General features: G+C 38.9%; 1 protein-coding gene across 1 annotated transcript in view; it reads left to right on the top strand.

Moving 5' to 3' along the window:
* Positions 1-27,311, top strand: part of LOC103270778 (polypeptide N-acetylgalactosaminyltransferase 1) — a 40,034-nt gene extending 12,723 nt beyond the window's left edge. Inside the window, exons 4-9 of the mRNA XM_008068297.2 lie at positions 1,416-1,533; positions 3,518-3,698; positions 4,715-4,854; positions 18,910-19,008; positions 19,483-19,617; positions 25,323-27,311. Coding sequence (XP_008066488.2) covers positions 1,416-1,533; positions 3,518-3,698; positions 4,715-4,854; positions 18,910-19,008; positions 19,483-19,617; positions 25,323-25,469 — 820 coding nt within the window. The 3' untranslated portion in view covers positions 25,470-27,311. The remainder of the gene's footprint in view (positions 1-1,415; positions 1,534-3,517; positions 3,699-4,714; positions 4,855-18,909; positions 19,009-19,482; positions 19,618-25,322) is intronic.
* Positions 27,312-27,573: the final 262 nt, after the last annotated feature.

The following is a 27,573-nucleotide window of genomic DNA, read 5'->3' as shown; positions in this document are numbered from 1 at the left end:
TGCAAGAAGATTTCCATTGATGCATTTTCTGATTTTTTTTCTGCCCTTGGTTATATGTAGATTTTTTTTTTTTCCAGAAAAGGATAAAAATCTCCATGCTGTTCAGAACATGAAGTTGAGAACTTTGAGCTTACTGAGCCATCCTAGAATGTATCAGCGTGCTGTTTGTATAGTAGTTAAGAGTTCCTTCAGAATCAGACATGAGCTTTCTTCTATCTTGGGGCTTCTCAGGTCTGCTTTTCCTTGAATTCAAGTCCAGGTCTCATGGTACTGCAGAGCTTTTTTTTTTTTTAAATGAACTGTGTGCTTTTCCTTTGCCCGCCTGAGTTCTCAGCAGTACAAGGGACTTTCCCCCTCTTTAACTGTTAGTTCAGTTCACTGTCTAAATAAGGGATCCCTAAACTTTTTTGAAAATGATGAACTTCTTTGAAAATTTCAGAAAAGCTATGGGTCTTCACTGATAGGGAAAAACTGCATATGTGCATATAGAAGATTTTTCTCATTCTTTTTTTCTTCTAAAATCAAGATAAGTCCAAATATTTTTCTGGAAACAGCTATTTCCCCCTGGAAAGGCAGTTAGTATATTTTAGAGTTACAGAGGTGGCCAGTTCTTAAGTTATGGTCTTCATAGTATCCTCAGTCCTTGGAGCGTAATTTATTTTATCCTAACTTTTCTCCATACTCACCCTTCATGAAAATCAAATGCACTGGTATTCATTGTATTTAAATATTCCTCCATTATTATTTCTGTGCTTAATTTCACCTATTCCTACCACCTCCCACCCCCAAGCCATGTTTTGATTAACAAAACATACTTAGGAAGGAGTATACTGAATTTATTCTATATTCTGTCTCTTCCTTTCCTTAAAAATTTCTAGTAGATATAGGAAAAGGGCCTCATTGTTTTCATCTTTTGTGTTTACAGTGTTTGGCACTCTTTAGAACCTGGCATGTTAACTCTAACCTGAGTCTAGTTGGTTAATCCAGTCAACTGCCTTGATAGTTGCTAGAAACCATGGAGTGGGTACCCAAAAGATGGAGATGGTTAGAGGAATAGCTTCGATTTAAGGAGTTTGAGATGGAAGCTCAGTCAGGACCTGAGGACCAAGAAGGATGCTCAGTAATATTCCTAACTACAGGGGAAGTATCCTTCGGACTGGGGCAGAGAGGGATGTCTGGTCAGAAGCTACAACAGAGCAGGTCTAGCAGCTAGCATGACCAAAGTGCGGGTCTTGTCTAAAGACACACAGCAGAGTGACACAGAAAGCCCCTGGGGCCTATGAATGTTTCTGAAGAGTGTGAGAATAAGTATTTATTCAGTGGTTATAAACAGTCTTAAAACTATTAAAAACAAAAGCTGATGGTAAATTTTAAGTTGTTAAAATTAATGTTATAGCATTATGATTGAATTTCAGAACACCTACAATGGCAGGAGGCCTTTTTTCAATAGACAGAGATTACTTTCAGGAAATTGGAACGTATGATGCTGGAATGGATATTTGGGGAGGAGAAAACCTAGAAATTTCCTTTAGGGTAAGTTCCCTTTGAAAAAAATTACTCTTTTATTTAACCTCAGGTATGCTTTGATTATTTATGTTACCTCTGCATAAAAAATAAAAATTAAGTTTAATCTGACTTCAGAAACTTCAGTCTATAGAAAGTTTGATGATGCTGTTAGAGTCATTATAAACTATTTAAACAAATAATTCAGTCATCTGAAGTCCAGCTGTAAAACCTTTTCTAGTTGTTTTTAATTTTTATTACTTTCAAGGAAGTAATTTATGCTCTAAAAAATTAACAAAACATAATATGTAGTTTGCATATGCTACTTTACTACTTAACTGCCAAAAACCTAATTTTCACATTTTGTAATATGCTTTTTCCTTCTGGTGTGAAAATTGATGTCTTATATAAAACCTGGTCACCTTACCAGCTTTATATTTTTGAATAAAAAGAAAAGGACAAAAGAATCCTGAAATGGCTCTAAATTATTTAACCCAGTCAACCTTATATAAAGTCTTGCATTTTATGTTCACTAAAATCAACATATTATTTAAATGACATTGTATATTTTTGAAAATAATAAACTTTACACACATAACTTATAGTGAAAACTGAATAATGTACACTGAAGTGTACTGTAATCTGAATCAGCAAACTCACTTTGTTCTCAGTGAATTGCTTTGCCCTCTTGTAAAAAGAGAGGGTTGGACTCCAGCTCATCTTGGAGATCCTGTCCAGCTATAACACTTTATGATCCTGGGAAACTTGGAGGTAGGAACACTGACTATTTAACAAATCAAAACTTTTTTAATGTGATTTTAATTGCAATGAGTTGTGAGATTTTTAATTTAAGAGGGAAATATATGTTGAAGAAAGCAGAAGGGGCCGGGCTTGGTGGCTGGCCGGGCTTGGTGGCTCAGCCTGTAATCCCGCGCCTTTGGGAGGCTGAGGTGAGTGAATTGCCTGAGCCCGCGGGTTCGAGATCCGCCAGGGCAGGCGAGACCTCATCTCTACAATAAATCAAAAAAATTAGCCAGGCGTGGTAGCGTGCACCTGTAGTTCCAGTTACTTGGAAGGCTGAGGCGGAAGGATCGCCGGAGCCCAGCAGGTCGAGGCTGCGGTGGCCGGGAGCAGCCACTGCACTCCAGTCTGGGCGACAGTGAGACTCCACCTCAAAACAAAAAAAAAGCAGAAGGATTCTATTAAAGATGTGAGCCCATCCCTGATAGTCTTTCTTTACCCTTGTTTTTGATTGTTTGTTTGTTTCTCTTGTTCTAACAAAGGTAACCAAACATGCTTTCACTATCACACGAAGAACTCACAATGGATCCAGTTTGGATTCTTAAGTTCTGTTTCATGTTGTAACACATTTCTAAAGAGGGGTGAACAGATATGAATCTGCTGGATACTCCGTAGTATAATACTAAAGACATTATACATTTTGCACACATACAACACAAAATTGAAACAGTATGTTCTTGTTAACAAGCACTGGTTGCATTTTATCAATATGCATTTATGGTCCTTTTATGAATCAAGGCCTGTAGTTAAAAACATACTGCTCTAGATCTCATGCCTTTTCTGTACTTAGCCTTTAGCCTATCTTTTTTCATTTCAACCTTCAACTTTTGGTTTGATCAGAACCAAAAATTAGAGAAACTTTTATTCTTCGGGAAGCACTAGCTTTGTAACCATATATTAAGTTACAAAGCTTTTGCCTTGATTATGTGAAATTTCACCGTTTGCCTTGATTGTGTGAAATTTCAACTATGAAACTCAATAGGTGTCAACTTTTTTTATTTTAATCAATGTGATATATGGTCCTCTTTGCTGTCATTTTCAGATTTGGTAGTGTGAAGGTGCTTTGGAAGGTTTTTACTGGTAGCTATAATATTTCCCATTTAAATAAAAGCCAAACCTCTATTCAGTTGAAAAGAAAAATGCCATGGGAAGACTAAGATGAACTTTTCCTGGTTACTCAGTGATGTCTTGTTATCTTTGCTGTTACTTGCAGATCTGGCAGTGTGGAGGAACTTTGGAAATTGTTACATGCTCACATGTTGGACATGTGTTTCGGAAAGCCACACCTTACACGTTTCCAGGAGGCACGGGGCAGATTATCAATAAAAATAACAGACGACTTGCAGAAGTGTGGATGGATGAATTCAAAAATTTCTTCTATATAATTTCTCCGGGTTAGCATTGTTTTGCATTAGAAACACAAAGCCGTAGCTTGGCTCTGTTCCCTATGTATTCTGAGGAGAGATAAGAAGGGTGAAAGTGAAGCTTTGTACACCTACCTCCTAAGGTCGTTGTAAGGAATAAGAAAATCAGACATAGTATAGAAAGTGCTTGGCAGTATGCCTGGTTAATATATAATCAGCAGGAATAGTAAATGGTCCAGGTCAGTATTGCTAGCCTAGGTGTTACCCATGTTTTTCTTTTTTCTTTTTTTTTTTTTTAACCTAACTGTAGCATTTGATATTTATTCCTGTTGACAGTTCATCTTGTTAAACTTGTAGCCATTTTCCTAGCTTGAATGACTTTTTCTTAATTCTTGGCATTTGCATTCTGCATCCCAAAATTGCTGTTTTGACAGAGGGCCGTGAGCATCCTCCCATAAGCAGACCCTCAATGCCGTCATACTGGCTCTCATCAAGCATCACAAGGCCAATGCAAAACCCCATTACATGCCTCAAGGGACTTCTCTCCAGGAACTTTTCTCTGCTAGTCAGAGTTTTGTGGGAATAGTTGTTCCATCAGCTATAAGTCTGCCTGACATTGTTACTATTCTGTTTTCATTTTTCAGTTGCTGCAAGGCAGTCCAGTGGCTATGTGCACAATTTAGTGAGTTGTGTGAGAGAAGCCTGACTGGAAACAATTGCTCTGTTTAATATTTAAACAACAGAGAGTTTGTGGGGTTTTTTTGGTCTTTGCTTTAACATATATTAAAGTCTTCTGATTTCCTCTAACTTATATTTCATTCTCACATAAATATAATTTTTCTTTAGAATATCAAAACCCAGTTTAATGTCTTTTGCTTGGTTTATTCTTTGGGTGGTGGATTCAGGGTGTATCACTTATATATAGTCACCCATCACCCAAGTGATACTTGTTCCTGCTCATCTGTCTTATTAGATTCCATGTATAAGTAGATGTGTGTTACTTAACAGAACATTAATAATTCAGGGTCAATTATTTCTTTCAACAGGTGTTACAAAGGTAGATTATGGAGATATATCATCGAGACTTGGTCTAAGGCACAAACTACAATGTAATCCTTTTTCTTGGTACCTAGAGAATATTTATCCTGATTCTCAAATTCCACGTCACTATTTCTCATTGGGAGAGGTAAAAAATATATATATACATACATATATATATATATATGTGGTTATGATGTTCTTCTTTATATAAAACAATAGAGCCTAAAAACTTTCAACAAGGGAATTACCTACCTACATATTAACATTATATAACCTCAGGTGTGGGGAAGTTCTTGATAGTTGACAGAGTCTACCTCATAACTTGAAATATTTCTAATTTTTTATCATGCTATATTTTATTAAATAAGAATGCTCTACTTCTAACCTTTCACAGTTGGACCCTTGTTACAATCTAGCAGTGTCTTCGGTGGCTTAACTATTTTAATGAAACCCAGTTAGTTGAGACCATGTACTCCTGAAGCTAATGTCTTAGTGTTAACTAGCCTGAATCAAAGCTTGAGGAACTTAAAAGTCAGGATAAATTCTTTTTTTGTTGTTGTTGTTGTAGTCTCACTCTGTAGCTCAGGCTGGAGTGTAGTGGCACACTCACAGCCAACACAGCCTCAACCTTCTGGGCTCCGGCAATCCTTCAGGCTCAGGCAATCCTTCTGCCTCAGCCTTCCTCCGCTGGAGCTACAGACGCATTCCACCATGCCCAACTAATTTTTTTATTTATTGTAGAGATGAGGTCTCACCAAATTGCCCAGGCTGGTCTTGAACCTCTGTACTCAGGCAGTCCTCTCGCTTCAACCTCCCAAAGGGCGTTGAGTCACCACACCCAGCCAAGATAAATTCTAAAGAGTTGACAAGGAAACTTGAAAGACCATTCATAATAAATTGTATTTTCAGCACTTGTCTATTTTCCTTTGGGAGTTTTAAATCTCTCTGGGCAGTAAGGTAGGAAAAAATCTTGGTAGACATGTGTGTTTCTGGTAATGCCTTTAGTTATTTCTCTTAGAATTCAGCAGGAAGGTTTCTGAAAATATTTGCTTAATAATGTTTGTATTTGGTTAAAACAAATTAGCTGTGCTTTGGAGCTTATTAGCTTTTTTATCCCTAGGGTTCCCATGCTATAGCGTCTAGTATGAGAGAGACATACATTCTGACCTTCCTGTGCAACGATCAGAATGGTGTCAGGGACTGCTTCTTGTGCCCTGTTCTACCATACTCTGGAATGTCAGCCGCCATCTGTTCTGTCTCCCAGCCAAACCTTGGTTCCATGTGTAGGATTCTAATTAGGTCCTTCTCTTTAGCCGAGGGGGTCTGATTTTTTTTTTTTAACCCCAAATATTCAATGTCTAGTTCAAAATTCCCTCAGAAGCCCAAATCCACCCCTCCCTTGGAAGGAGACACAACTGCTGTCACCTCTAGCCTTAGTAAACCCAGGCTTTTCCCTTTCATTTCCAAGAAACAAAAGCCATTCTTTTTCTCATTCATTTTTTTTCTGTTCTATTGATTTCTTATTATTATCATTCTTGTTTTTTTTATTGTTTTCATGATTGTCCTAAGCATTTCAGTATGCATCCCTGAATTATTAGTCTGTCTTAAGTTAGTACTTTTACTAGTTTGCAGATTAACTGATTTTTCCCCCTAGTTTTTGGAGCAAAAGTGTTGGGCTACTATGCCCTATCTGGAAGCAGTATTTTTCCTTCACTTCTTTATTACTGTATAATACTTTATGCTTTTTGGACCATAAAGATTTCTAGATATTCTTCTTGATAATTTTCTAACTCCCCCAGGATCCTCCTTTTCATTAAATCAAGGCAGTGATTTTCAACATAGCCCTGTAGTAGATTGTAAATCAATTTAGCTGCCTGTGACCATTTTTTAATAGTCTAGAAAAGAATATATGAAAGTGCATTGCTTGCAGTAAAGGAGTTTTATGTTTACTGACAAGATGTGAAATATATTTTTTACTATGAGTTATGGATGAAAGTGTTTGAAGGCCACTGTCTTTTAAAGAGTAGATGACGGTTCTATTCTAAACCTCCTCATACTCATGTTTGTAGAGTTTACTTATTAGATGTTTTAAGTCTCTTTGTTAGCCCCTTTTTTTATTGCTCACCTTTCTTGTAGATTTACAACTTGTTCTCTATCCCATGCCCCCCCCTCCGAGAACACAGGATTTCAACCTTGTTAGGATATAGTCATTTGTCCCTCTCTCACCTTACTCAAACTCCTTTGCTTGTAATTTGCCCCCCGCCTTTTTCCCTGTTACAGTCTTAGCAGTTAAAAGACCTTATTTGCATGTAGACCCTTTGTATAAGGATATAACCATCCTCATTTTCACCCTATAATCTCTTGACTTGAAGAAAGGCTCTAGAGCTGGGCTTGGTGGCTCAGCCTGTAATCCCATGCTTTGGGAGGCTGAGGTGAGTGAATTGCCTGAGCCCGCGGGTTCGAGACCCGCCTGGGCAACTTGGCGAGACCTCATCTCTACAATAAATCAAAAAATTTGCTGGGCATGGTAGCATACGCCTGTAGTTCCAGCTACTTGGAAGGCTGCGGCAGAAGGATTGCTGGAGCCCAGCTGGTCGAGGTTGCAGTGGCCGGGAGTGGCCACTGCACTCCAGTCTGTGCGACAGAGTGAGACTCCAACTCAAAAAAAAAAAAAACTAGAAAGGTAAGAGAAGAGAGTGCTTCTAGGGGGACAGGCATAGATGGTCTATGCCAGGGACAAGCACACTACAGCCTGCAGACCAAATCCAGCCTGCTGCCTGTTTTTGTAAATAAACTTTAATTAGAACATGGGCACACGCATGTATTCACTTATTGCCTTTGGCTATTTTTGCACTGCAACCACAAAGTTGAGTAGTTGCAACAGAAACACATGCCCCACAAGCCTAAAATATTTGCTCTCTAATCATTTAAGAAAATGCTTACTGACCCCTGGGCTATGCAGTCAGGAGCAATCATTTCTTATCCTTCCTATTGTTCCAGCTTGTCTTCTCATCACCCTTTATTGTGGCATTTTCTCCAGTCGATGGAGCTAAAATTAAATTTCTCTTTCTTCCTTCCTCCTTCTTACTCCATAAGTCCAAATAACGTTCTTACTCTCTCATAAATGTATACTGTGGAGTCATTCCTTTTTTCCACTAATCTTTCACTGTAGTGTTGTATTTCCTTAACAGTCTGCACCATCTGCAATTCAGATCTGTAAAATCTGCAAAAAATACTTCTTTGCAAGTCTTTTTTTTTTTGAGTTGGAGTCTCACTCTGTCGCCCAGACTGGAGTGCAGTGGCCACTTCCGGCCACCGCAGCCTCGCCTGCTGGGCTCCTGCAATCCTTCCACCTCAGCCTTCCAAGTAGCCGGAATTACAGGCATGCGCTACCACGCCCAGCTGATTTTTTGATTTGTTGTAGAGATGAGGTCTCACTGCCCAGGCGGGTCTCGAACCCACGGGCTCAGGCAATCCACTCACCTCAGCCTCCCAAAGCACGGGATTACAGGCTGAGCCACCGAGCCCAGCTTCTTTATGAACTTCTAAAAATTATAAAATGGCTTTTAGAAAAAATATGAATCCAGGTAGGAAAAGAAATCCAACCTTTCTGTAATAGAAGTTAATACTACAAAGTTTCCTTTTGTAAGTTACAGTAACAAATGATGATACGTGTGGACAAGGCCACAACCAGGCCCTTGCCAGGACTGAATCTTCCTGACACATAGGAAAAGTAGCCCCCCCCATAGGAGGTTGTTACTTCTTCATTCCTTACATTCATTCAACAAATATTGAGTACCTGCTACATGACAAGTACTGAAAATGCAGCAATGAATAAAACAAAGATCTTGCTCTTATTGATCTTACTGTCTATGAATAAGACAGATCATGAAAAATATACGTCAGGTGGTGATAAGGGGAAAGAGGATATAGAATGACTAGTGAGTGAAGGCAGTGGTGCTGTTTTATGTAGAATGACTAGTGAACATGGGTGGTGGTCCTGTTTTATGTAGGTAAGTTGAAAGGGACCTCTCAAAGGTGATTTTTGAGCACCTTTTGAGCTGAAGGAAGTAAATGAGCAGACCATGTGAATTTTTAGGGAAAGAGTATTTTGGGCTCAGGAGAAGAACAAGTACAAACATTTGTAAAATGAGTGTGTACTTAGCATGTTCCAGAAACAGCAGGGAGGCCAGTTGTCTGGAATATAGTGAACAGGCTGGCAAGTAGTAGAAGATAAGTTCAAAGACATAGTGATGGTTGAATCATATAAAGCTTATAGTCATGACAAAGACTTTGAATTTTACTCTAAAATGGGAAGCCAAAGAGAGATAACTACAAGGGGAAAGAGTACAGAGAAAAAGCCGTATAGAGATTAACTGTATGGGTTCAAGAGGAGAGCCAGCGTATTGGTGAAAGGAAGAGAGCGGTCAAGGATATGCCAAGGCTTACATCAAGCCTGAGACACTGACTAAGGAGTTGGTGTTACTAGATGGAAAAGCTTATAGGAAGAGCAGGTCCTGAAAGGATTCAATTAATGTGCCATTTGGGACACATTAAGTCTGAGAACCATGTAAAGATGTTGAATAAGTAGTTACACTTAAAACTTTTCAGTTTAGGGGAGAAATTGATGGTAGAGATCTAAACTTAAGCATTGTCAGCATATAGATGGTTTTTAAAGCCACAAAACTGTATGAAGTCACCTTAGGAGGAGCAAAGGCAGATAAGAGAGACAAGACTGAGGACCATGCCACTGGGAACGCCACAGTTTAGAAATTATGGAGAAAAAACCAGCCAAAAAGATTGAGAAGTGAGCGGGAAGTAAAAGAACCAAGAGTGTGCTGTCCCAGAGACTAAGTGAAAGATGTGCTTCAAGAAAGAGAAAGTAATCAACTATGTTGAATATTGCAGAGAAGTCGAGTGAGATGAGTGTTGAGAATTGTATTTGGTTAAAGAAATGTTGCCAGTAGCCCATATCACAGTGTCAGGAGAGTTCCCATGGAGATTATTAGAGACTCTGATGATGACTTCAAGAGAGAACCGGAAAAGAAGCACAGATGATAATTGGGTGTACAAATCTTACAAGAAATTTTGTTGTAAAAGGAGAAACAGGTGGCAGCTGGAGGAGAATATGGAGTTAAGGAAGGGGGCTTTATTTGTTTATTTTTATTAAGATAAAACTATGTAGCCGGGCTCGGTGGCTCAGCCTGTAATCCCGCGCCTTTGGGAGGCTGAGATGAGTGGATTGCCTGAGCCCGCGGGTTCGAGACCCACCTGGGCAGGCAAGACCTCATCTCTACAATAAAGCAAGAAAAGTTAGCCAGGCATGATGGTACATGCCTATAGTTCCAACCACTTGAAAGGCTGAGGTGGGAAGGACCGCCGGAGCCCAGCAGATGAGGCTGTGGTGGCCGGGAGCAACCACTGCACTCTAATCTGGGCGACAGAGTGAGACTCCAACTCAAAAAAAAAAAAAATTAAAAACATTTAAAAAAAAAGATAAACTATGTGCTGATATGAGTGATGCAAAAGAGAAAATTTAAAGATACAAAAGTAGCCAGCTTAATACCCATTAAAGTGGCTACTATCAAAAAAGCAATAATAATTGTTGGTGAGGATGTGGAAAAATTGGAACCCCTGTGCACTGTTGGTAGGAATCTTAAATGGTACAGCTGCTTTGGAAAACAGTACGGAAGTTTCTCGCAAAATTAAAAATAGAACTGCCATATGGTCCAGCAGCCTCACCTCTGGTGTTAATCCAAAGGAAATGGAAGAGTCTTGAAGAGATACTTGCACACCTGTGTTTATAACAGCACTATTCACAATATTCAGTAGGTGGAAGCAACCCTGATGTCCATCGACAGATGAATAGATAAACAGAACATGGTTCAATGGAATGTTACCCTCAAAAAGGAATGATATTCTCACATATGCGCCATGAGGAAACTGTGCTAAGTGAAATAAACCTGTCACAAATAGAGAAATACTGTATGATTCCACTTATATGAGGTACTAGAGTAGTCAAATCATACAAACAGAAAGTAGAATGGTGGTTAGTAGGGCTGAGGGTAGAGGAAACTGAAGAGTTGTTTAATGGGTATAGAGAGGTCGGGCACAGTGACTCATGCCTATAATCCCAGCACTTTGGGAGACCCAGGTAGGAGGATTGCGTGAGCCCACGGGTTTGAGACCAGCCTGGGCAACTTGGTGAGACCTCATCTCTACAATAAAGCAAGAAAAGTTAGCCGGGCGTGATGGTACTTGAAAGGCTGAGGTGTAAGATTGTCTGAGCCCAGCAAATCGAGGCTGCAGTGGCCGTGAGCATACCACTGCACTCTAGCCAGAGTGACAGAGTGAGACTCCCACTCGAAAAAAAAAAGAAAGGGTACAGAGATTCATGTTTGTGGGATGAAAAAATTCCGGAGATTTGTTTCACAATAGTGTGATTAAACGCTGCTGAACCGCACACGAAAGTAGTTAAAACAGTAAGTTTTAGGCTATGTGTTTTTTAACAGAATAAAAAAGAACAAAAGAAAGAGTCATGGTTGTAGGAGTCACGTGTTTGAGCAGATGGGAGGTGAGCTTCAGTGCACGAATGAAGGGTATTGATTGGGGGTGAGGAGAAGGCAGTTCATCTCTTGTAACAGGAAGGAAGAAGGACGGAATGGGGACAAGGGTAGGCAGTTGTAGTTTTAGAGGAGGAAGCTGGTCATTTGTGGTGGAAGTGTGATGGACTGTTTTTGCAGATGAATGCAAGGTTATCAGCTGAGAGTGAAGAAGATGGTGTTGATGAGAGTTTGAGGAAAGAGGAAAAAAAATATAAAATAGAAATGTAAGATATGAGAGAGCAAATAGATCACAGAAGGGAGCCAGATGGTGGTGAGTTAGTGAGACCATCTGGCCTGGTTGTGTCTTCTCCAGTGCCAGGGTAGACACAGACTGTTTGTCCTTAGTAGTTACTAAGATTACTTCAGGATAGTCAAGCACTGTGGCTCACACCTGTAATACCAGCACTTTTGGAGGCTGAGGTGAAAGGATTGCCCGAACCAAGTGGTTCAAGACCAACCTGGGCAACTTGGCAAGACTTTGTCTCTACAATAAATCAAAAAATTAGCTGGGCGTAGTGGCACGCACCTGTGGTTCCAGCTACTTGAAAGGCTGAGGCAGAAGGATCACTTACTTGAGCCCAGCAGGTTGAAGCTGCAGTGGCTGTGATCATGCCATTGCACTCCAGCCTGGGCGACAGAGTGAGACTCAACTCAAAAACAAAACAAAAAGACTACTTTAGGGTTGACTTCAGCTCCCTCTCTCTGAATCTTGTTGTCATTTAAGAAATTCATTTTCAAACAAGTGAGAGCTTCGTTGAGTTTCTTGAGCCTTCGATTCTCACTGATCCCTCATTGGTGAGAATTTGTTTCCTTTGCTGTAACCTCATTCCAGCCAGGTAAGGCCCAGACTGAGTGATGTGCCCTGGAAAGATTTATAGCAGTCACTCCAGCTTGTCTTTAGAATCAAGGAGGAGTTGTTTTTTTTTCCTTCAAACTGACCCAATTTTGGACAATGCCTAGGCATTGTTAGCTAGGCCAGAGTATAGGTGTATGACAAAGAGATACTTGTCTGACCCATTGTAGATGACTGCCAAAGCAAGCCTGTGTCTTACCTGTCTCCTGCCAGCTGGCTTCTGGACAAGTCTCAGCGTTGACCTTCTATGGCCTGCTTGTTATTGCCTGTTAACTTAATAGCTGGTCTTAAACCTTGTATGCCCTTAATATCAGATCACATCATATAGGTGAAAGGTCTGATTTCTGGGGTCAAGGTCATTTTCAAGCGCCTACCATAGTGCAGCCAGGGATCTATTGTTTATAATCATAGTTTAATATATGTGAACCCTCTTTTGCTAGTGATAGAAGTTTAGCTTTTCAGAGACCTCTTGTCATGTTTCAAGAGCCCAGCAAAACCTGAAAACATAGGATTTTAGAGCAGAAAGGGAAATTTAAAAATATAAATATGACTAGGATAATAGATATACTTTAGAGTCTCTGGCTTCAACTATCTCTGACCTCAGTAGCTCTTGTAGGACCTGAAACTGAATAAATGTGTTTCATTGTGGTATGTAATAGTTGTTAATAATCCAACAGGTAGGCCGGATGCAGTAGCTCAAGCCTGTAATCCCAGCACTTTGGGAGGCCAAGGTGAGAGGATTGCCTAGGCTCAGGGGTTCAAGACCAGCCTGGGCAATTTGGAGACCTCGTCTCTACAATAAATCAAAAAATAATTAGCCGGGTGTGGTAGTACACACCTATAGTTCCAGCTACTTGGAAGACTAAGGAGGAAGGATCGCCTGAGCCCAGCAGGCTGAGGCTGCGGTGGCCATGAGCATGCCACTGTACTCCAGCCTGTACTACAGAGTAAGATTACAACTCAAAAAAAAAAGAAGTAAGCAATCTATACCTTTACCAGTTAGCCAGTTTTACAGGCTGACCTATTGCTTTTCCAGGCAGACCCGATAATCCTAACATTTACTGAGCATGTACTGAGTCAAGCACCAATCTAAATGCTCTATGAATAATAACTTGTTTTATCCTCATATCAACACTGTGAAATAGGTGCTATTATCCCCCACCTCACAGATAAGTAAATTCAGGCACAAATAAATGGTTTAAAGAGAGTGGCTAAGGTCACCACCACAAAATAGAAAATATAGGATTTTAACAGAGGCAGTCTGGCTTGAGGGTCTGCACTTTTAATCACTAACACCCGTATTCTTTCTCAGATCTGACCAGTATTTCCCTTGTTGCAGAGAGTGGATAAGTGAACCCAGATTCCCTAACACTAAATTCCAAAAGTGCTTTAATCAAGCTCTTACATTGTCCACCCTAATGGAGGTACTGATTCTAGAGGAGATTATAGTAGAAACTAAGAAACTTAGACTCTAACCCCTTGCCTGGTTTCCCAGGAATGAGTGCATTCACAATTATTTTTAACTCCTAAAGTCAAAAATTATATATATATATATTTGAGTTGAAGTCTCACTCTGTCACCCAGGCTAGAGTGCAGTGAGCCACCAAGCCTGGCCAAAAATAATATTTTTTAAGTGATAGACAGGTACAGCTAATTTGCTACGTCAGAAAGGGGCCTGAAGAGATGTTGGAAGTGTGGAAGAAGGAAAGAAAACCGACAGTTACTGTATGTTACCAAAGTAACTGTGTGTTAGAAAGGCAAAGTAGGCCAGGCTCAGTGGCTTAGCCTATAATCCCAGCACTTTGGGAGGCCGAGGCGAGTGGATTGCCTGAGCCCATGGGTTCAAGACCAGCCTGGCCGACTTGGCAAGACCTTATCTCTACCATAAAATTAAAAATCAAAAAATTTGACCAAACTCTGTGGCTCAGCCTGTAATCCCAGCATTTGGGAGGCCGAGGTGAGTGGATTGCCTGAGCCTGCAGGTTCGAGACCAGCCTGGGCAACTTGGTGAGACCTTGTCTCTACAATAAAATAAAATATAGCCAGGTGTGGTAGTATGCGTCTGTAGTCCTGCTACTCGGAAGGCTGAGATGGAAGGATCACCTGAGCCCAGAAGGTTGATGCTGGAGTGGCCATGAGTGTGTCACTGTACTCCAGCCTGGGCAACGGAGTGAGGCTCCAACTCAAAAGTAAAAAAAAATAAAAATAAAAAAACTAGCCAGGCATGGTAGCATGAGTCTGTAGTTCTGGCTACTTGGAGGGTTGAGGCGGAAGGATCGCCAAAGCCCAGTAGGTTGATACTGGAGTGAACATGAGTGTGCAACTGCACTCCAGCCTAGGTGACAGAGTGAGACTCAAATTCAAAAAGAAAAAGAAAGGCAAAGTATTTGGGAGAAGGGGGTGGGTTTTGTGCCCAAGAGTGTTTGGGCAATGTTCTTCTGTATTTGAAGAACCACCATTTCCTACACCTACTGAGAGACTTTGAGAAGCCTTCAATAAAGAAACTTAGTTAAATTTATTTAATCTGGTATCTGCCAAACATATTTGATCAGAAAACCTGTTTTTTAGTGGCACAACTTGCAAAATGATGTTGTTCAGGTCATGCATTTGGGAATCACAGTCTTAGAGTAATTAACCTGTTCAGGATCTCATGGCTAGCAATGGTAGAGTCAGGAGTGAGGCCTCCTGGTCTGCATGTCCCCACAGCTGAGGCCCTCACCCCTGCAGACACCTTAAGAGAGTGGATATTCATATACTGTAAGTTATTGCTGTGATTCAAGAAGAAAAGTTCCTATTTCTTACATTTCCTCACCTTTTATGACATTCTTACCTCTGGACATGGTACACGAGGTGGTTTTTATTTGGTTCCATGGCACACCTGGCTATGTACGGAAAGAAGTGTTACTCAGCCATAAGCAACTCCCTTGAAAAGGACCATTAGTCCACTCATCATCCCCCCTAGAAATCTTAGCTCCTTGAGGACTTACACTGTCTTCAGAAAGAACAAATCAAACTTAGGCACTTTCCATTTGACTTTCACAGAGTGGCCAAGAGTATGCTGACTTGGGTTTATCAGAGTGTTGTATATCATTTCCCATCATTGACAAGTAGCTTCTCTCAAATGGTGGATGACTTTCTCTGGCCACATTAAATTTAATTAAAATTAAATAGAACTTAAAATCCAGTTATCCTGTCACAGTAGCCATATTTAAAGTCCTCAGCAGCCATATGTGACTAGTGGCCACCTTGTTGGACAGCACAAATATAGACATTTCCATCAGAAAGTTCTACTGGGCGGTGCCGGAGACATTAACACAAACAGCCTTACACAGGAAATTATCCATCTATCTGTGTCATGCACTGCTACCCCGTCATTCCATATATGTCTCCTTGCCCAGGTCCTAAGTTGAGGTTTCCGTATGTTCCTCATCAAAGCTAGTGTTTTCAAATCTCATAACTAATGTATACCTTTGATAATTCTCTTTACTCTGAAATGATTGGAGTTACCTTAAAACAGCTCACAGGATGTACAAATCAAATTTCCAAGCCATCCTGTCAGGAGTTCCCTTCCTGCTAGATCAAGGAGAACATGAGGACCTTATTGGTACTCAGCTGTATCTACTTCAACCAAGAAAAACTCCCTTTCCCATGTCAAATTAGCCTTTTAGTTTAAGGATTTCTGATAATTCGGAATTTCAGTTGCTGTTATACATCCTAATGACTACTAAATATGTTACCAAACAAGAGCATCTTGCTTTATCTTTCCAAGATAGTTATCAAGATATGACTTGGAATGGAGTGAACTAGAAGGAAATAATAATGTAATAAGATCACTGAGCAGTTAGCTATAAACTATAAGTACTCCAAAAGATGGGATAAGATCCTCTAAAGAGTGGGAGAATCCAGAAAGAAACCAGCCCATCTGTTCCTTAGATTGAACTTCAGAATACCCCCTAACTTACCAGAAGTTTCCCACGTTTTTTAGAAGTCCACTGAAGAAGACATTTGCCTGGAACCTCCTTACACTAGTCTTAAATTCTTTTGTGTATTTTTTCTTCCCTCTATATTTTTTCAGATGCTTGTGTTTTAAAGATTTTTTTCAAGTATCAGATTTTGAATAACCAACCCAAATACGTATTTCTACCCCAGTATAAACATTGAAACAAATATATGTTATCACTATTTCTACCTTCTACATCCCACTAGAAAGCTGGAAATTGACTTTACATAGCCTTAAAGCTATATGGAATTACAGTTTTGAGCATTTGGTTTGACATCTCTAGAAAATGTTTGTTTCTAATTTTTCCCTTGTCCAAAAGCTCTTCAAACTTAACACCCACCAAACCTATTAGGTGATCCTCTTCCTCTTAAAATCCTAAAGGACAAAACTTACTAGTCATCTTACTTTTTCATGTTTTCAAGAAAACATCTTACACACCCCTTAGATGAGATAGTCCATGTGTATTACTACATGGAAAAGAGAATATTCCCTGAAAACTCTTGTCTATCCAGGCAGCATGTAGAGGAACCCACCTGGAGAGCACATACCCCTTCAGCTACAAAGAAGCTGCATATTTGTTGAGCCAAGCGGACATCCTCTCTGCCCTCTAGTGTTAAATCCACTCAGAAACTGAAAAATCATAGCTGCCTTCTTCCAGAAGTCTAGTCTATGGGGCATCTCTTCACTTCTCCCCCGCACTTAGAGGAGTACCTCCTGGTTCCACCAGAGGCCACAAACTGGGTAGCTGACCACCCTTCTCACTTGGTCTCATTAACCACATCTTGTTGATCGAGATCAGTTGTCCCGCTCTAGCAGCTAGTGGGAAGCAAGTGGTGTCCAGACCTGGAGAAAGTCCACTTTCAACATCTAGTGGTCAGTAGTAACCCCAAAGAATAGAAACCCCGATCTCACATGGCAGAAAACAACTTGGAACTAGTCATAGGAATGTTATAAGGATGGTATAAGCTGTTATGTGTAAATCTCAGAACTGTGTCCAGCACAGAGTCAGCACAATTTATTTGCTATAGTTTATTAGCAGTATCATTTATGGAAACAGAATAGCCAAAGTAAACTTATTTCAAGAGATTTGCAAAGTGACAGGAAACCCTGTTGAGAGAATTTTTTTTTTTTACTTGTTTTGAGTTTTGGTAAAAGATGGGTAATTATTTAACCAAATGTCTATTCCATACAAGAGCCAGAGAAGCTGAGGATAACATTGGTTCAACGCTCATCATTCCTGTGGCATTTATCACTTTTCTTTAGCAACCTTTACATCTATATTTGGGGGAAAGTTTTTGAGGAAAACGAAGGATCAGAAAGTTTATAGTTTTTATCAAAAGTACAATGAAATAATTGTTTCATGTGAATATATGAGATAAAGACTCATCTTGTCACAATCGGAATTAAATTCTTTTTCAAGTAAGACAGCCATCATCATCATCACCTTTTAATTGATTGCCCATCAAGGTGCAAAAAGGTGTGCTTTATGCAGCTTTGTATATCTTTTATAGAATGTGTTTATGAGGCAATAGGTTCCAGAATTAAAGTAATGGATTAAAAATGATGTCAATTATATGGTAAAAGAATTCCTGGACATTGTATGTTTTGGATGAACTAAATTTGACGTTTTAGCAGAATAGCAAGACGGAGGTGACTAGTGATAAGGTGGCAATGCAGATTATCACTCTCTGAGGATGCTTGTCCTGGACTCTGTTAGGTACCTGGATGCATAGAGCTAACATTATCCCCCGTTACTGATCTCAAAGGGTTTGGGCAACTGGCATTTAAACCTGGCTCCCTTATGCCAGAACCCTAGCTCTTATTCCTGGCTGCCTGGGAACAATGGAGTTTTTATACCTGTGCCCTTGTACCTTTGTAAGGAAAATGTATCTGGACTTGTTAGTGCCTTATTAAAATATTGAAATAATATGCAAACTGTATATTTGTTTATAAAAGTAAATGGCTTATTTGTGGTTTTAATTTTACCCCTACTTTATCACACAAAATTAGTTACTTTGTTTATAATCTATGTGTTATGACAGATAAATCTCTTTTATGGTTTACCTGCTAACAATACCTCTCCTAAGAATAGATTTAAGACTTTCAAATGTCTATTAATTTATCATATGCTTTTAAACTGCAACAGTTAAGAGGAGACAAATACCAAGAGGCATTGCTTAAAATATTCCTCCTAATTCTGGTGACTGATTTAAATTCCTTTTATGTAATCAACAATTATCTAGTAAAAGAATGGTGTTTACACCATGCCACACTTAGGCTTTTAGGTGAGCCAAGTTCCAAGCTCTTTGACTAGAAAATGCCCACCCTAGTCTCCTAAGAAGTAATCAGAGTAGTTATCAAAATTAATGCCCTTATCTTGGTTGTTAATGGTGTCCTCAGGGAGTTGTTCAATAGCTTTAAAGTACTAGCCAAAGCAGAGTTTATTGAACTAAATACAAATTTTAGAGGAACAGCTTGAAAAAGTCAAAGAAATTACAATTTAAAGGATTTTTCCTCTTAGGAACAGAAATTATATAAACAGTTTGTAAGATCTTTCTGGACCAAAGAATTTTAGATAGCCAGACAGATTTTTTTTCCCCCAACCTATAGCCTTTACCTGGAGAATTTGAGGTTATTTCAGAGTAGTACCAAGGTACATTTAGATTAGTTTTTAGTATATTTGTATGTATGTCTAGTTAATCTCTCTAATTCCTGATATTTTCATTATTCATTGTTTCATAGATACGAAATGTGGAAACAAATCAGTGTCTAGATAACATGGCTAGAAAAGAGAATGAAAAAGTTGGAATTTTTAATTGTCATGGTATGGGAGGTAATCAGGTGAGTATTTTTGTAAAACTTTAGAAGGGATAGTTTTCCGATTTGTTTTTACTTTGCTCTTCTTATCCCATGATGTTCTTTAAGTAAATAATTTTCTTCCTTTAAAGAAAAAATAATAAAGACCTTTAGGTAAAGGGTTTTTTTTTTTAATGAAGTCTTTGTAAAAGGCCTACCTATTGTGAGAACTGTGTTTGCATTGCTGAGCATGAAATTTATTTTGTCCTTTTTTAGTCAAATAGATGACATCCATTGACAACACATTCACTGTAGGCAGAAAGCTCAAGGACATTTTTCTCTCCTCTGTGTAAACTTAGTGGTGGCTCTTCTGAGTCATTTTATTCTCCACTGCTTTAATAAAGTGCTAAAATCATGTATCTTGAAATATTTGTATTTTGCATGCCAGATAAGTGGGCATCTACAACGATAATTTCTTTTTTTAATTTAAACTTATATGTGTGCATTTTTGTTTTCCAGGTTTTCTCTTATACTGCCAACAAAGAAATTAGAACAGATGACCTTTGCTTGGATGTTTCCAAACTTAATGGCCCAGTTACAATGCTCAAATGCCACCACCTAAAAGGAAACCAACTCTGGGAGTATGACCCAGTGGTAAGTTACACAGTTGCCTATAGGAATACAATTAATTATGTGTGTCATAAGGGATATTTATATACTTTATAGCTAAAGGAGTGAATTCTTACAAAGTTTGAATATGGACAAACTGTTCTTATTCTATAAAAATTGGCAAGTGGGAAAAATAAGTAACATAAACATATTTTACTCTCCCTAATATTAAATTAACCTTACAGTTGCCTCCAGTCCCTGATCCTTGTTTTAAGTGGCCACTGTTCCTTCCGTCTGTCCTCCAGTTCTATAGTCTAGCTTAGGAGAAACGGAGCAGAAAGTAGGCTTTTTAAATTACTGAATTATGCATGTATGTAAAAGGAAAATTTTAATTAATAAAACTCTGGCTTGTGATGATTTTTCAATGATATATATTCAATTTTTCATATTTCCATAAATTGTGTTCACATAGAGGCACTTAAAAGGCATTAGTACAATGAAAGCATCCCCAGTAAACCTCCCCCTCCCCATCTGCTTAGTTTTTCCAGTTGTGCTTTTGACCTGTTGTTCTGGAACCAGCACAAGTATCTTTAGTATCTCTTTCTTGGATTCTGTTTTCTTCAGTTTGCAGACATAACTAATTTTCTTCTTCATGTTAGGAAGAACTTTAGCTCTGACTTTACCTTCTGCACACCATCTTTCTTTTGTCCTGCTTTGTGTGATGGAGAGTGAGTAGCTGACATTCATGACCTCCAGTCCTGGTTCTTGCCTTGGCCTGACTGTACAGAAACAGCTCCAGAGTGCACAACCAGGAGCATCTCTTTTTCCTTGACTTTTCTAAGTCATTTACTGTTGCTAAGCAGATGTTATTTTTATCTCCTCTCATCCCTTGGCTTCAGATAAACTACTGCTGAGGTTCTTCTCTTAGCTTTCTATCTGCTCCTTTTGTCTGCATGGCTCACTCTGATACTTCATCCTGTCCCTTAAATGGAGATGTTCAAAGTTATGACTTGGGCTATCTTTTCTCCCTATCCTGTGTCATATACAAACCATAGTCTACTTTAGTCATTAATCTACTGTTTTCTGGAGATACCCTGAACTTTCCTATTTCACATCTTAAGATGACTCTTTGCTCTGCCTGACAAACCCTCCCCATTGTTAAGAACCCAGCTTTGACATCATTTCCATGAATCCCAGCCTGAAATTAGCTCTATCAGTTCTAACTTAATTATAATATTATCTGAGACCCCTGTATGCCATGCTTCTTTGTAGTTATTTATCTAGTCTTTTCTCCACTATTAGATTGTTAGATCCTAGAAGACAGAGGCCATGTTTTATAAATCCTGGGTCTCCCTTCACAGTGCCAAAGTATAGTAAAAATAAAATTAACTACAATAATAACTCAGAAAGTATGGCCATTGGAAATGACTCAAGTGTCCTGTCCAAGGATTCCTCATGGGGCATGCTACCGTCACTGTGGGTGTGACTGTCCCATGCCTTGCAGAATGTCTCATATCTCTGGTTCTAGACAGTGAGTGCCAGTGGCACCACACAACCATTGTGACAACCATATAATTTTTAAAATGAAAAATCCTCCCACTTTTAAGTTCACTGGAAAATGAAAATATACTAATTAGGCAATGTAAAAACCTATTCATTATACCTTGAAAAAATTGGGATTTATTTTTCTTACATAAGTCCAGAAGTAAGTAGATCCAATGGCATGATGTCAAAGATAACAGTGCTGAATATTCTTGGCTTTTCCTGTGGCCACAAGATGGTCCTGCGGCACTCACTATCACATCCCAATTCCAGGCAGAAAGGTGGGGGGAGTGTTACGCTACCACATGTGCTGTTCTTCATCAGGAAGGCAGAAGTTTTCTTTGGAAGCTGCTTAGCAGGCTCTGCTTATGTGTCATTGGCCAGAACGTCATCCCATAGTGACCCCCAGCTGCGAGAAAGGCTGGGAAAGCAAGCAGCTGGTTTTCTAGACTCTGTAGTACAAGGTGGCCAAGAGATGGGGGTTGAAAATGACTGTTGGCTGTCCATCTGATACAGTCTACCACAAGAGGTATGCCAAAAGTAAATGTTTAACAAAATGTGTAGAGAGCTGGAGGTTGCTTGGAGTATTTGGAAAGAGCCAGTTATAAGTGTGACATTTCAAAACTTCTAGGTCACTTTACTCCCTAAGATAAACTTTTAATGCCCCAGGCTCATTTCTCCCAGAAGCAGACTCCAAAATAAAGTTTAGTGTTTGGGACATTTCTTAGGGAGCATGTTTTGGATCAGTACCTGTAAAAAGGAAAGGGAGACGGCAAGGCTGGGCAGAAGGCATCAAGTTGGGACACAGGTCCAACAGCTGAGCAGATGCATAGGAGTTCTGGGAGACCAGCTGTCAGGATTGGCTGCCTCCAACCCTGAAAGCAACGGTCTGGAAAAATAACTGAATAATTTTGTCAGTGAGTTATATTCTAAACCAAAAAGCATGAAGTCTTATATTTTAAAGGATCCCTAGAAATAACATAGGACACTCTTTAATGTAAATAGTAACTGATGCTTAGATTGGAACTTAATTATCCAAAGTCACAGAACAGGTAAATGGTGTGACTAGATCCAGGATTCTTTGCACTACACCATGCTATCTTTGATTAATATTTTTGAGTTTTGTTTCTATTACATATTGCATAAAATTTATGACACCAGGCTCTTTTGCTTTGACTCTTTGTATCTGTCTTTAGATTTAGACCCAGTTATAGCTACAGGTGAGGACAAGAGGTGAGCAAATTATTTCTTCTAGGTTGCAGATAGACTTTGTGCAATGATTAATTGTAGCTTTTATATTCCCCTTCAAAGGTTACAGTTAGACATATATTCTTGATTGTCCAGGTAATCCAGCTTTCTGTGTGTAGACAAGTCAATATCACCTGGGTCCTCTGTAGAGTGCTGTGATGACAGCGCCCACAGGGTTCTGAGCCACAGAACTCTGCATCTGTTGTCAGAAGCCAGAGTTGTCTGGTTCTTCACCAGAGGTCAGACCTCCTGGGCATTGCTCACCTCCTAAATTACGGGATTCTGTCTTGATGCTGAATAGTTAAATATACAGCATGGAGCAATAACCTGTCTTTGTGATGGGTTTATTTTAATAAATCTAGATAAGTGAAATACACATTTTTAGAAATTAGGTTGAGAGACCAACTCTCCCAACTAAATTTTTTGTTGTGCTTAGTGTTTTTTATTTTTATTTTTAGTAACAATGACTATAGGCCTGATGAAGGATGCTTTATGGGGACTGCTGGAGTGTTTGAGAGGTTCTTGTTCTCTATTGCTTTTGTCTGACCCAAGACTGAAGGACTCTCAGCAGTGTGTGTGCTATGCCCCAGCTGGCTAGCTGCTAGACTATGGTTGCTCAGGACGTTGTTAGGATGTTGAGCTTTCCCATAATAAGTACCATTTATCAAGCACTTACTCTGGGCTAGACAGCACTTTATGTACATTATCTCAGTGTTTCCTCACAAAATCCCAGTGAGGTGAGTATTTTTGTCCCCTTTTAATAAATGAGGAAGGTGAACCTCAAAGAGGTTAAGTTTTTGTCACGTGGTTGGTAAGTGTCAAAAAGGAATTCACTCCAGGAATGTCTGACTGCAAAGCCCATCCTCTCAACCAATGAACTAAACAACACCTATATACAAAATAAAAACCACACAGCCATGCTACTGTCTTGAAAGTTCATTTCTTAAGCATTTGTAAGCATAAAAGATATAATACTGAACCTAAGGTTAATGCTGATAGTCACATACTGTCATTTACCAGCTCCCACTTTGACAGCACAGAGGAATAATCAATGACAGGAAGCCAAAATAGTTACAGAAACATTAGGTTTTGTTGTAAGTTCAGATAAGTGCAAAAGAAGCCTCACGAAAATGAAATCTTCGGCCAGGCATGGTGACTCACTCCTGTAGTCCCAGTACTTTGGGAGGTGGAGGCAAGAGAATTGCCTGAGACCAGCCTGGGCAACTTGGCAAGACCTCATCTCTACAATAAATCAAAAATTACGTAGGCATGGTGGTGTGCGCCTGTAGTTCTAGCTACTTGGAAGGCTGAGGCAGAAGGATCGCCTGAGCCCAGAAGGTCGAGGCTGTAGTGGTCATGAGCATGCCACTGCACTCCAGCCTGGGCAACAGAGTGAGACTCCAACTCAAAAAAAAAGAAAGAAAATGAAATCTTTCATATAAAAGAACTACAGTAAAATAGATCCATGAGTAAAATAATTAGGTAACTGTGTGTTAAACATTTCATGTTTCTTTAATCATTTAAGCTTAAAGGTAGCCCTTAATGCAGATTCTTATACAACTACTTTAAAGTTCTTCAGGTGACCAGAGGGCATTATCAGAATCATTGATGTGGATCATTATAACTATGTATCTGTTAACCTTTATCTGTTCTGCTCTTTCAAAATTATCCTGAAAATCAACATGACAGTATCAAATTTAGAATGTAAATAAGTAGATAGAAAGATGCAGAACTATATCTACTAGTAAGTACCTCTTTTGTCAGCGAGGCACTGCATACTTTAACTTCTGGATCTCATAAAATCTGCTCAAAGTCGTGATTTTCCTTTTAAAAATGAGAAAACTCAAGTTACCGAGGCTGTGCTCCCCGACTGTCTAACTCCACATTCCTGTGTTGTCTTCTGCACCACACCACCTTCCGTAGCCATAAGAACAGCCTCTGGATTTGATGGGAACAATCATAAGATTGTACTAACTCTCAGCCATCCCAGCATTCTTAGGATTTTGAGTTGTCAGAAAAACCTGCGTTTCTAAAAACTTGAGATTTAGAGTCACAAAGTTAACTTGAACAGCCTTATCACAGGGAAATGAAACTATTTTGAAATAATAACTATTTGAAAATAGGTTGATCAAATCATTCTACAAAAAAGATACCTGCACACGTATGTTTGTTGCAGCTCTATTCACAATAGCAAAACATGGAGCCAACCATGTTGCCCATCGAAGCTGAACTGGATTTTAAAAATGTGGTACATATATACAATGGAATATTATGCAGCCATAAAGAAGGACAAACATATGAACTTTGTAGCAACCTGAATGGATTTAGTGTCAGTCATACTCAGTGATCTGTCACAGAAACAAAGAACAGAGTACCATATGTTCTCACTCATAAATGGACCTTGAACAACTTTAATACTAGAAGAAAGGGATTGGCAGTAGTGGGAAATTGTTGGGGGTGGGTGGGATTGGCAGTTGAGGGAAACTGCTAGGGGAGGGAGGGGCATACCTCATCAACAAGCATACCTGCATAATCAACATTTGTATACCTAACCCTGAATTGTACCCCACATCTTTATAGGTTAAGGATCTTGAATTAGGAACCACTAATCTGGTCTTTGTTTGTTTGTTTGGTTGTTTAGGAAACTGAAGCCCCCCAAAATAGAAACTTCTCATAGTGTGATAAAGCTTATGCCAGCATTAGGACTTAGAATTTAGGTCATCTTACTGCAAGTTCATTGTGCCCCACTGTACCCCAGTGTCTTTCTCTCTCCTGCACAACACTCAGTGCTATCTTTAAATACATGCCATTTTTCCATTGTCTCTTAAGTAATCTATACTGCCCCAAAAAACAACACCTTTTCTTACTGAGGATTTTAATAGTCACTAGATATGATGGTTGAGGTGTTTTGTTGTTTTTCCACTTTCCTGTTAAGATTTTTTTGTTGTTGTTACTTTCAGAAATTAACCCTGCAGCATGTGAACAGTAACCAGTGCCTGGATAAAGCCACAGAAGAGGATAGCCAGGTGCCCAGTATTAGAGACTGCAATGGAAGCCGGTCCCAGCAGTGGCTTCTTCGAAATGTCACCCTTCCAGAAATATTCTGAGACCAAATTTACAAAAAAGAAAAAAACACAAGGATTGACTGGGCTACCTCAGCATACATTTCTGCCACATTCTTAAGTAGCAAAAAAGGAAAAGTGCTTTCCTCCTCTGCAGGATGTAAGGTTTATCAGCCATTAAAACTTAGACTCCTCTAGCTTTTCACTAGCTGTGAACCAGCCTTCTTGTCCACGGACGTGAAACTGCATAGGAGTGAGACTGTGCACACTGATGTTTACAAGATTGGAAGAGTCTTTCATCAAGAATCATGGTAAAGAATATTTAGACAGTGAAACAATCAACAAAATGTGCTTTCCGGAGAGCTATGCCTCCTGTGTTTGCTTGCACATCAGTACTTTCTGCTGAACGTGCTGTCATAATGAAGAGATTTTCAAGATTCTTTTTTTCCTGATTAGAACTGGTAGCCAGTATATTAATTATTGATATAAAAATAAAAGAACTGGAACCAGATTCAGAATCATGAAGATGACATTTTTACAACATTAAAAAACTATATTAAACAAGGTTTAAAGGAAATTAAAACAGAACTATGAGAAGTACAATTTGTTATAGTATAGTATCAAATTTCTATATAGATTTTTATACCTCAGTGGGGAAAAATAACTGATTCCAATGACATTCATTTTGTTTTCATCTGTGATAGTCATGGATGCTTATATTTTCCTTGGGGTGCTGAAATTGAGCTGAAAAAAAAAAGGCTCTTTGAACATAGTTTTAATTCCTTTCTACAGTTTATTTGGTTTGTGGGCTGTTGGAGTTGTAATTTTTAATTGCCTTCTAAAAAATGGAGATTTAACATAATGTCTGGTCTCAACTGAACAAGTTAGATATCTCAGTTGCTCTTGGGTCAACTGGCTTATAGATTTGCACACACACCTACACATAAATTTCTTATCGCATTCTCAACTTGTTAACTTGATCCAGCTGATGATGCTTAATACCCAAGATTCATACTACTGTACTACAGATTTGTTTTCACAGCAATAAATCTTCAGTTCTTTGTTTATGATTCCACTTAAAAGGCCTGCAGAAGTGGTTTATTATTTGGGTACTTGGAGATAATATATGTGATGGTTTTTTGGAAAACCTTTTACACTCCATACTCAGATGTGCTTCATTGTCAAGTGCATATTTAGATTAGATTCTTGAATTGTCATGTTGATCTGCTGCTTTTTTAAAAATAAAATTTGACTGAAAATATTTAAGTGGCATTTTTTAATGACTTAGCCAAAGAAGTGCAGCTATTATTACATATTAATAGTCCTGCATTTCTTCCCCAAATTCCATTTAGGTTAAATTGTGTTTATTTTTCTCTGATTTTTTAATACCATAAAATCACCTGTCAATTAAAAGTTATCAATTAAAAGGTAATCTTTTAATCTCATTTAAAAGAATTTCATTGTTACATTTTTTTCCTGATTTGTAAAGCAATCCATTGGCAAAAAATGCATATATTTTATTTCCTATTTGTAAGATTATATTTAATAGAATTCTCTTCTTTAATTATCAAAGACTCTCACTGCAGGCAGTGCTATTTCTTGTACCTAAGAATGTTTCCAAAAGTCACATCACGAGTGATACTTGCCAAGTTGGATGAACAGAGTTTCTCATATCCTCTTCAAATTTGTTAGCATCAGCACATGGGGATACTGTAGGGTGAGGCGCTAGTATGGAATGCATAAACTGTGTCCCCAGAAAATTTGTAATGAAGCAGGTGCTGGATGGAATTTTTTCTTATTCCATGAGTTGTATTAATTCTATCTTCAGTAGGCCTACTGCTTGAATAAACAAGATGTCTAATCAATAAATTATTTTCATGCTCAGAATTTCAGGTTCTTGAACTCTAGCATAATTTGCTCTTATTTCTTATTGTAAGAAAGCTTAACAGCAATGTGATTTAAGATCTTATTTTGTTGGGTTTTTTTTAAGTGGGGGATGCAAGCGATTTAATTCATGAGTACTTTTAGAACCTGATAGATCATCTCATTGCCTTTATTTTTCTAATTAAAGAATTCCAAATACTTTGAAAATACAAAATATTCCTGAATAGTTGTGCCTTACATTGGTTTTATTTGAAGCTATAGTGGA

The sequence above is a fragment of the Carlito syrichta genome, unplaced genomic scaffold, assembly GCF_000164805.1.
Source record: "Carlito syrichta isolate Samal-C Ts95f unplaced genomic scaffold, Tarsius_syrichta-2.0.1 Scaffold310000, whole genome shotgun sequence".
NCBI lineage: Eukaryota > Metazoa > Chordata > Mammalia > Primates > Tarsiidae > Carlito > Carlito syrichta.
The sequence above is the reverse complement of the archived record's forward strand: the minus strand, read 5'-3'. Positions and strand labels throughout refer to the sequence as shown.